Source organism: Bicyclus anynana, chromosome 20 (genome assembly GCF_947172395.1).
Source record: "Bicyclus anynana chromosome 20, ilBicAnyn1.1, whole genome shotgun sequence".
NCBI classification, from domain to species: Eukaryota; Metazoa; Arthropoda; class Insecta; order Lepidoptera; family Nymphalidae; genus Bicyclus; species Bicyclus anynana.
The window spans coordinates 13,233,306-13,244,300 of NC_069102.1; the positions used below are offsets into that span (position 1 = coordinate 13,233,306).

The 10,995-nt window shown below is 37.7% G+C and overlaps 1 protein-coding gene across 1 annotated transcript; it reads left to right on the forward strand.

Moving 5' to 3' along the window:
* The first annotated feature begins 694 nt into the window (after positions 1-694).
* Positions 695-10,163, forward strand: LOC112044832 (uncharacterized). The gene is made up of 4 exons (XM_024080808.2): positions 695-827; positions 7,161-7,922; positions 8,274-8,504; positions 9,476-10,163. Exons 2-4 carry the CDS (start codon positions 7,170-7,172, stop codon positions 9,656-9,658), a joined length of 1,167 nt encoding a protein of 388 aa, XP_023936576.2. The 5' UTR covers positions 695-827; positions 7,161-7,169; the 3' UTR covers positions 9,659-10,163.
* Positions 10,164-10,995: the final 832 nt, after the last annotated feature.

A 10,995-nucleotide genomic window follows, 5' to 3' on the forward strand; every position in this document is an offset into this window, starting at 1 on the left:
TTCAAAATTCATTTATTTCAATTAGGCTTAGTTTACAAGCACTTTTGAAAGGTCAAGATTATGTCATAATTTAATTTAATCTAATGGTGGTAATAATAACTTAAAACTAATTAATGTTATGAGGGTTCCACTCACAACTACTGCGAAGAAAGGGAAAGCCAAAAAAGGTTCTGCAGTATATACAAAGCAGAAAGCTAATAGGAAGCTCGAACGCGAAACTTCAAATATGACACTCCATCTGCCTATTATCCAGGGAAAGATAAAGGAAAAACGAAGGTCTGGTCGTAGACGTACATCTTGACTCAGACTCATTATGAGTACCAGATTGTAGTTTCGGGCAGCAGTGAACAAAGTTAAATTAGCCTAATTATTGTTAACCTCCGTTAGAAGCACTAACAGAAGAAAAAAACATATTATGACCAGATAGATGCCTCAATTTTTAACGCGCATATTTTAACAACAATTAAAAAAAAATAGAACAAAATTAATAACGGTTAGACTTTCGACCGCTGTGCTATATGGATATTTCGTTTTCATTATGTTACGAAATATTGTACATAGTAGTTACTATCTACGTCGGATAATTGTAATTGTATGTTCCAATATACAAACAACCTATGTAACTATTAACTAATGCCGGAGACCGAACTAGTGTGAGATTAGATTGAATCATCACCCAGATTAGTTTAGTTCAGTTCATTCAGTTCAGCTCTACTCTCTGAAGAGGGAAGTTGGGTCAAAGTGATTGTGACAAATTTTACAAAACGCCTTTCATACAAATACTCGTTATTCAGCAATAATATTGAGATAACTCTTCAACCCTATCGGTAAGTCGGTATTTATTACATTTATATTTCTAATTCAAGACAGATTTAGTACCCACTTAGTTATTTAGGTATATGACAGTGACCTTGCCGGTTTGTTTACAAACTTTATTAGCTTCCGTGTTTTTTGTTTGGAATTTTAGAACGCGTGTTTCACAATAGATTAAATTGTTATGTTAGGAGTGTAGAGCCGGTGATGCTAAATTTGTACTTATTCGGTCGTCGGGTTGACATATTGGATTTGGTAGATTGGAAGAATAAATAGTTTTATACCAAGGTAGGTACAATTGATTTTAGCGGTGGCGAAAAATTTTAATTTTAATTAAAGACACTTTTATGTACCTACCTAGTTATTCTGTGGATACAACTTGGACTAAAAACAGATTATAGGACACAGGAGCACATACTTACGCTTTATTCTGTACAGTTTATTCTGTAATGTAATGTAGTACATTATGATTTAAATGCGGTAAATTAAAAATTACATCCGCGGCGATATTGCAGCTAGCGAGCTATAGTAAGGAAGCAGAGGTTGTAATTATCAAAGCGCACGTATGTAATACTTACGTTTTAAAACAAATATGCGAGGAAACACACTTTCTGAAAATTAATATGCATCTTTGCCTGTTTTCCGTATGATGACATTTTGGCTTCGTTTTTTTTAGGCAAATGCACCAAAAACAGCCAGTATTACTCATAAAGTAAATTAACATTTTTGTGTTTCTGTTACAGATATTTAAATGGTTGATAATTATTGTCAAAATTTTTAAAATGAAAGAATTAAATGTTTATTTATTATATTTTATCTTACAAAGTTAATTTTATGCATTGAGCACTTTTCTGACATAAAAACTTTTTGCTAAGGTAAGGTAAAAAGTACCGTTCGTTTTTAAACGGATGATAAAGGTTTATATATTACATTACAGTACATGTGCATTTTACTTTGTGCGTAATGTAAAGTAAAATGCACATGACATACATTACAATATTGAAGTTGCTGAAATATAAAATACTTTATGAGCTGAAAATGTGTGATAAAATCTCATTCTTGCGGTATTTGTCAAAAACTGAATTTCACGCGTACGATCGGCGTCCTTTAATAACGTAATAATGTATCTTATTGTACTGTATCTATTATTTACGAAACTTTATCTAAACAATAAATTACGCTATGTACTGTAAGTATATACTAACGCTATGTAGTAATCACAGTATAGTGTGCAATAAATATATTACACCACATTGTAGACCCTAATAGGTACGTAGATAGTTAAACTCGTACTTCGCCTTCAGTAGAGTAGGTGTTATAAATTGATGCGTTTCACACATGTAAAATATCACCGCTTTTGTGACTTGGTCATTATAAGGCAGGTCACAGATCCACATCGTATGTATCGGACGCATCGCATCAAACGGATTTTAGTATCCTTTGTATGGAAAGTGTGAAAGTGACCGACCAATAGCGGGATACCCATACACCCATCTGAGAAACCAGGTGGACGAGGCTACAGCGACCTTGGATTAGAACTAACTCCTGAAATGTCTGGTGCAGATGGCAAGGGGAAACCACTGCACTATTGTTTCAAAAGAGAAATGGTTGATAGTAACTCAAGGGAAATTTTGTCGGATATGGAAGACGTGGACCCGCAGTAGGCTGTGATCTTACCAGGACCACGATCTTCAGTAATGAAGGAACGACTATTGAGAGAGAGAGGGTATAGAAAGTCATACAGGTGCGTCCACTAATCCATTGATCCGTCAAAAAAACAAAATGGCCGCCAACACAAAAATCTTTGTCCCGTTTATTACTTTGCACAAAAAAACAATCCCGCTAAATCAAATTGAAATTATTTAAACGCATTAAGAATATGCTACTATTAGATAGTTACCTACATCTTGAAATCCACACAAATGAATTCAACAACATCAACTAGTCCCAAAACAAGTAAATACATAAATAAATAGAGGTATATAGCAATAGATTTATTACACCTAAGTTGTACAGTGTACACACAATGGGATTATAATGATAATATTTATCTATCACTAGCGGACGCCCGCGACTTCGTCCGCGTAAAAATCGATGTCAACTTTCAACCCCTATTTCACATTCTATTTTGCAAGTTTTATAACTTATACCTTGTACCTAAAAAAATTAAGGACTTTCCGTACAAACTTTCTACCCCTACTTCACCCAATTCTGATTTTGTTTTCACGACAAAAAGTATCCTATTATCCTTCTACGTATTATGGTCTCAAATCGTCTTAAGTATCATTTGAATTCATTCTGTAGTTTCAGCGTGATGCCCGGTCAAAAAAAAGGCAAACAGACAGACAAAAAATAGAAAATAGGCTTCAGTATTGATCTCCTACCTCTACCCTACTCCTACCCTACCCGTACCCTAACTGTATCCTACCCCTACCCTACCCGTACCCTACCCTACCCGTACCCTACCCTACCCGTACCCTACCCTACCCGTACCCTACCCTACCCGTAATCTTCCCTTTCCCTACCCCTAGGATAGGGGTAGGCCCTACCCTTACCCTACTCCTAACCTAGGCATACACTCCCCTACCCCACCCTACCCCTACTCTACCTTTACCCCTACCCTACCCTTACACAACCCCTACCCTACCTGTAGCCTACCCTACCCTACCCTATACCTTCCCTACCTTACCCCTACCCTTAGCAAAATCGGTCCAGCCCTATGAGCGGGGAGCGATGACAAAGGAAAATAGAGACTTCTATGCTAAAATTATAATCTTTGGATCTACTGGACCGATTTGAAAGATTGTTTTACCGATAGAAATCTACGTTATTTGCGAGTGTCATAGGCTATGTTTGATTCCCATATTCGCACAGGAAAGGGAACCACGTAATTGAAAGCGCGGGGCGTCATGTAGCGGAATTTCTGCGTCTTTGAGAAATTTTGTATTATCTCCGAAACTATTTAACTAATTAACATACTATAAAGGGCAAATCTTATCTCCATAATATCCTTGTGATTATTAAATAATTTATTTTGATAAGGATTTAAGTTAAGTAGCATAAATAATGACGCAAACCAAAGTATATAAAATTTATAATTTTTAAAACACAAAAGGTACTATATCTGCTAATATATAGAAGATAGATATATGATGTCGCGGACTTTTTTGTAGAACTTTGAAAGATACATAAAGCCTCCATACATTAATTTCAATTTTACACAATGGTTAAGTCAGCGCATGCTAATAAGTCTGCTTAAGAGGATTTTCGGTCCGACCTGTATGACAAAAACTGTGTTAACTCGGCGAATATATATCATGCTAATATAAAATATAGCCTATAGCACTCCCCGATAATGTAGCATTCTACTGGTGAAAGAATTTTTGAAATCGGACCAGTAGTTCCGAAGATTACCCCATTTAAAAAATGTGACAAACTTACAAACTTACAAACTTTACCTCTTTATAATATTAGTATAGAGTATAGATATAGATTAAGTTATTTTTGCTGTCATTATTAAAGTTATTATTGCTAGATATAACAGCGGAAAACTTTTGAAATAGGTACCTACATAAATAAAATCAAATCATTTTCGGAAAATGATTAGTGTTTAGAGGTTTCGTATCTACCGTAACCATAAAAAAATCACGATTCATAGTAACCCAGTTGTAAATCACGAGGTAAGTCCATATTCTGGACATTGGCGTATCTAGGATTATTTCGTAGGTTGGGCCTAGACCCCGACATGAAGTCTATTATTAGTACCATAATAGAGTTCCATATCGCTAGCCCAGAATCCTAGGGTGGGCACAGGTCCACTCTAGGGTTGGCACGGCCCCCCCTGCTATATACGCCTATGCGTCTGGATACAAATGCAACTCTTTTTCTGATTGTGTAGAGATTTGCTCTGGACTCCACTCCAGGGAGAAGCCACACGGTGCGGTGCGGTAGCGGCGCGGCGCTGGAGCGGTTTCGCTGCGGCGGCCTACATATAAATATCAATGATACACTTAGACCGTTTAAATAACAGGACCTGCCTCGCTAACCGTTACCGCTCTGGCAAAGATCAAAAATCTATGATCTAACGCGTTTATAAAAACTGTTGCTATAGAATAGATGTTTCATTGTTGTAATCGTTTTCGTCGTGTAAAGAGCTTCCTAAAAATGCCGGTTTGTGTAGTTAAATGGCATAAAAAACGGACAAAAACTTGTAGTTTGTAGTTTAGTAAAAGATGGAGTAACGTTTGGAAGTATTTAAACCTTAATTTTATCAAATTTGTAATAAAAATAATTTATAAAAAGAATCGATTCTTTTGACGAAACAGCCAAACATCGATCAGTAATCGAATATTAGTATTTAATCTGTGGATAGTCTAAGCAATGTGTTTGTTAGTAGCGGCACCGGTGCGGTGCCGCTGCGGCGTCCTGCATATACACGCACCGTCTGGCATATCCTTGATTTTTATATGCATAAACGATGGCGCCGTACCACCGTAGGCACACTTTATGCTACGGCGCCGCAACGGTGCCACATGTGTACAGTGATGCGGAAATATGTTTCCGGTGCGGCGCCGCACCGCACCGTATGGCTTTACAGGGATCACGACTGCATACGTAGTGGTATCACCGCACCGGTCGGTGGACCATGCCGTGCGTTAAGCATATTAAGACCAAGGGTACAAAATTGCGACGAATCGCTACGAGAAAACGCAGGTACTGCCCTGCGCTTCAGTTTTTGCCTTGGCGAGGGCACTCTCGTGTCCCCAGATTGAATATGCGTGTGTGCGGGCTTCCTAACACTTTTTATAGACATAAGCGGTGACCAATTTGATAGGTCAAATAGACCAATCTCAAAGAGTTACAGAACGCTAAATTAATAAATTGATCTATTTTGAGAATTTGACCATGAACAAAATTTGAATTGTGTCAATTGTCTCGTCGGTCCAGCGGTTATCCCATGCGGCTTCGGACGAAGTCCTGGGTTCGAATCCTGAGTCGGACTATGCGATACTGACATTTTCTTTCTTCCGAGAAATTCCCTAAAAAATCAGCTACCTGTATCAAAATTAATAGTGTTACATTCCCTTGCCTCGCAGAGCACGTTAAACTGTTCGTCCTGTAAGCCTAACATGTGACCAAACGTAATAACTGGTGAAGAGAAATAGACAAATGTCAGCCAATAGCACTTCTTTCGTTGCGTTGGGATTCGTCCGTGACGTTTTTCGAAACATCAAAAAAGATGGGACTGGACTCCTCCGCCGCCACTGATTAACGTTTTGTCTATTTCTCTGCACGAAATATATTAATATAGACTTGGTCGCATGCATGGCATCATACTGGTCATTATGAAAACGGACGACAAAATCTACAGTACCTAAGGTTATCAAAATGAGAATTGCACAATATGTTGTATTGTATCTTTTATCATGTTTACGAGCGATGTTGTGTTGTTATAATATTAACATTTAGGTATATAAAACCTACTACTCTGTTTAATTTACTTGTTATTATGTATTTTATAAACTGTAGGAATATTTAGAACATCCGCGTGTTATCAATTATCACGAGATAGTAGATACATATCTAATGTTGCACAATTAGCTTATGGATTTCATTGTAAAAGTGTACACATTAGACATCGTAAAATGTTATCAGTAGAGTAGATACTTGTGCCATTTATGGTCCTAAATAATCGTAACAGTGTGGTACTCGTGCCAATTATGGGCTCAAACAAAACGTAACACTGTAATACTAGTCATTCGCTGCCCGCGAGTATTTTATCGGTGAGCCCGTCTGCGTTGAAGAAGCCGACAGTCAAAGAATGCGGTTTTAATCTACCGTTGTGAGCCATTTAAAAAATTCTTTATATTCCTCTATCGCGCATGCTACTGTGCTCGCCTATTGCCCTTAGTTTACTTTATATTTTTTTACATGTCACCTAACGGATACGATGGGCGACCAGTCGTCCATTTAGGAGTCAAGAGGCTAGTGCAATTTATTCTCTCAATTGCGTTATAATAAAACGCAACAGTTTGTCGTCTTAACTAAATGGTACTTACCAAGTTTGATTCTCGACAGCTAACAATTTCTAAAATACTTATGATCTGTGAATAAATAAAATCGTATTGTATATAATTGCACTATTTTGCATAATTGCACTATTCAATTGTACAATAAAATTTGTCGTAGTAGGTATATAATTTTTCTTCCACGATAAATTCTGCAAAAATTCTCAATACAAGTTGATGGTGTAACGTTAAATGTTAAAATAAATCAAATTATTATCAATTGTTTATAACTAAATAAAGTAAATATTTATCAATAACAATCGGCTATTACACTTGCAGTAGACCAGCATGGCGGAAGGCGAAGAAGTGTTAAACGAAATCCTTGAGAGGGTCGCTAAAGAGCAAGGTTACGATGACTTCCGAATAACATCGAAACAAATCTCAACCGATGGAGCAAACTACACCAGCTTCCTATACCAGGCCAGTATCACGGCACCAAATAAAGAGGAGCTGAAGCTATTCGTCAAAGTTGCAGCCGCCGGAGAGAAGATAAGAGAAATTGCACCATTCCGTATGTTCGAAACGGAGAGTTTCGCTTACAACAAACTACTGAAAGCGTATAAAGCGATCGAAGAAAAACACGACGTCCCGAAAGAGCACAGACTGGTTACACCTAAATTTTATGCAAGCAGTGACGAATATCTTCGGGAAGCTCTTGTCTTTGAAGACTTATCATCATCAGGATACACGATGTACGACAGATTTAAATCCATAGACTGGGAGTATACCGCTAAAAGCGTACAGAACTTGGCAAAGCTTCACGCTCTGTCTATAGCGTGGTCGATTGAAGATCCAGAAGCGTTTGACAGCATCACCACGATGTCTGAGACCGGAAACATGGACAGCATCATGGGTTACTTGAACACGGTTGTCTCAAACGCTATTTTAGTGACGAGGGAGGAAAATAAGGAACGCCTCCAGAAGTTCATGGACCGAGTGATAGAACAGAACACCTACATCTCACTGTACAGGCCTATCAGTCGGGCGGTGATAGCCCATGGTGACTACAGGCCGAGTAATCTGATGCACAGGATCAAAGAGGTAAATTATTCAGTTCATTATCATTATCAGCCTACTTTAACTGCTAACTCTTCCCAACATATGACTGAAAAGTTCTATAAAGAAAGAATAACTCAGTATCTCATATAGCCCGACCCAGAAATCGAACACAGGACCACATAGGCAAACGACACACCGTCTACAAGTCTTAACAATTTGAAAAATTTATAGTTAATGAGTGTTATGCCAAGAGAGAAGACTTAGATGATTTTAATATCAAATAAATTACAATCACTTCTACATTGGTAATGTTTTAAAAGTAGGTAATCCTAAACCAATTTTTGCGCACTTTAAATAGAACAATACTATTTAACTTTTCCAACCATCTTTCAGGACGGTACGCTAGAAGTAATCTCCCTGGACTACCAGACCCTTCAACGCGGGAACCCCATCCTAGACTTGATGTACTTCTTATTCAACGGCTCAGACAAGGGCTTCCGAGACCGGCACTTCAATCAGACCTTGAACTTCTACTACGAAGAGTTGTGCTTAGCGTTGCGCCGGCTAAACCTCGACCCTGAGTTCATATACCCTCGAAAGAACTATGAGGATGAGGTGCAGAAGGTACGTAAAGATTATATACCTTATACCTTACATGGATTGATATAGTAGTAATCTAATCAGGTTTACAATCCCTTTTAAAATGAAAAGTAGGTAACTATGGTTAACTTGTAAAGCAATGGACCAAGTTCAATAGTAAAGTATTTAACATTTTTATATTGCATTTATTATTAACAACCCATATTAGGCTCACTGTTAAGCACGGGTCTCTACTTAGAATGTGAGGGGTTAGGTTATAGCACATCAAGCTGGCCGAATGCGGGTAGAAAGATACACGTAGAGAGAATTAAGAAAATTCTCATATATGCTAGTTTCCTAAGAAAGTTTTTCCTACACCGTTTGTGACATCTCAAATTTAATTTCTTAAAATGCACAACAGAAAAATTGTAAATGCACCCCCCAGACCGGATATAAACCTTTGAATCGAAGGCTGTGGTAAAATGCACAAAGCTCTCACGGCTTAACATTATCATCTACCTTTTAGAGCAACGTCGGATATAAGCCATATACCTACTCCATAACTCCTCTCTTTTATGGATAGAGGCTTGGCCCTGTAGTAAGTAGTTCATGATGATACCTATATGTAGTGTTGCCAAGTGTCCGGATAAAGACGGACATAATTACTCATATGTGTTCAGTGTCCGGCCGAAATAAACGGTGCCCGACTTCTCCGGCTATGGTTAAGCTTTACATTTAGCAAACGAGCGAACGACGAGTGTGTGTGGTAACATAATTTAATAGTTTTATTAAGGTATTAAAATAATGTTTGATTTTACATAAAAAAAAGTTTGTCGGATCTATGTATTTATGTATGTACGTAATGTAAGAAATAGTACTGATGTACACAAAATCCTCAATAGTGTAGCTGAAGAACAAAAGTCTTGTCCGGCCTATTTACCCAAATGTCTGGACTGTCCGGCTTTTAATTTCGGCGATCTGGCAACCCTACCTATATACTCGTATATTTATTTCAGGTATTGCCTGTAGGACTAACGACGGGCATGTTCTGTTTGCTGATAGTCACCGTGGAAGTAGAGGATGCTCCGAAAGTCAACAAGGACATCGCGATCACCGACTTCGCCATCAATCCGAGCAACCTGTATAAGACGCGACTCAACGAAATTATTGACTTTTTCATTGAGAAGGGTGTTTTATAAAAAAAAATTGATGATTTCATAGAAGTTATAGATACATAGTAAGATTTTATATACGTTAGATTCAATAATTAATATTAAGTGCGAGTTGAGCTCGCATGAACTGAGTTCCGAACGATGTTAATCTATCATGTTGCTTTAAATCTGACCTAAAATTGTAATTGTAATTGTCTCATTTTGTCGTTATATATACATATATACCTAAACCTAAAATATTACATAATATACTATTTAACAAAACTAAACATCAATGACACAATCGCTGTCATACCATTCGCCAAACATTAGATAGGTTGGTAACTGACACCTCAAATCATTCACTAATAATTATGCTTTTTAATGTCTATACCTAATGTAACGCAAGATTCCATTGCGCATGCGCCTAATTTTATGTAATCATAAACATTAGTCACCGAATATGTATAAGCAAATGCTAGGTTAGAATAACTTAGATATTGAGTTGTTAAGGTTCTAAAATAACTATGAATTAAAAAACCCTTTATTTGTTAAGCCCTTTTTTATTTGACGACGTCTGACTTCACGCTTTCAACCGACAATGATAAGTGACGATGAATATACAAGCATAGAAGAACGAATTCGCTACTCGTTCCATTTATGGGCTCAAAAAACGTTACATAGTGGTACTCGTGCTGTTTATGGTCTCAGATAAAATGTAGAAGTGTGGTACTCGTGCTATTTATAGGCTCAAACAAAACGTAACAGAGTGGTACTCGTGCCATTTATGGGCTCAAACAAAACGTAACAGAGTGGTACTCGTGCCATTTATGGGCTCAAACAAAACGTAACAGAGTGGTACTCGTGCCATTTATGGGCTCAAACAAAACGTAACATAGTGGTACTCGTGCTGTTTATGGTCTCAGAAAAAATGTAGAAGTGTGGTACTCGTGCCATTTACAGGCTCAAACAAAACGTAGCAGTGTGGTACTCGTGCCATTTACAGGCTCAAACAAAACGTAACAGTGTGGTACTCGTGCCATTTACAGGCTCAAACAAAACGTAACAGTGTGGTACTCGTGCCATTTATAGGCTCAAACAAAACGTAACAGAGTGGTACTCGTGCCATTCAAGGGCACAAACAAAATGTGACAGTGTGGTACTCGTGCCCTTCAAGAGCACAAACAAAATGTGACAGTGTGATGCAGGCTCAAACAAAATGTAACAATGTGCTACTCGTGCCATTTATGGGCTCAAACAAAACGTAATTGATTGATATTTATTTTATCATTGGCTATTATAAATATATACCTATTCTTCTGAAATCTGATAGCTCTGGTTTGAGAAGGTGGCAGTGCTAGCTACACCCCAGTCTGAGTAGAGAC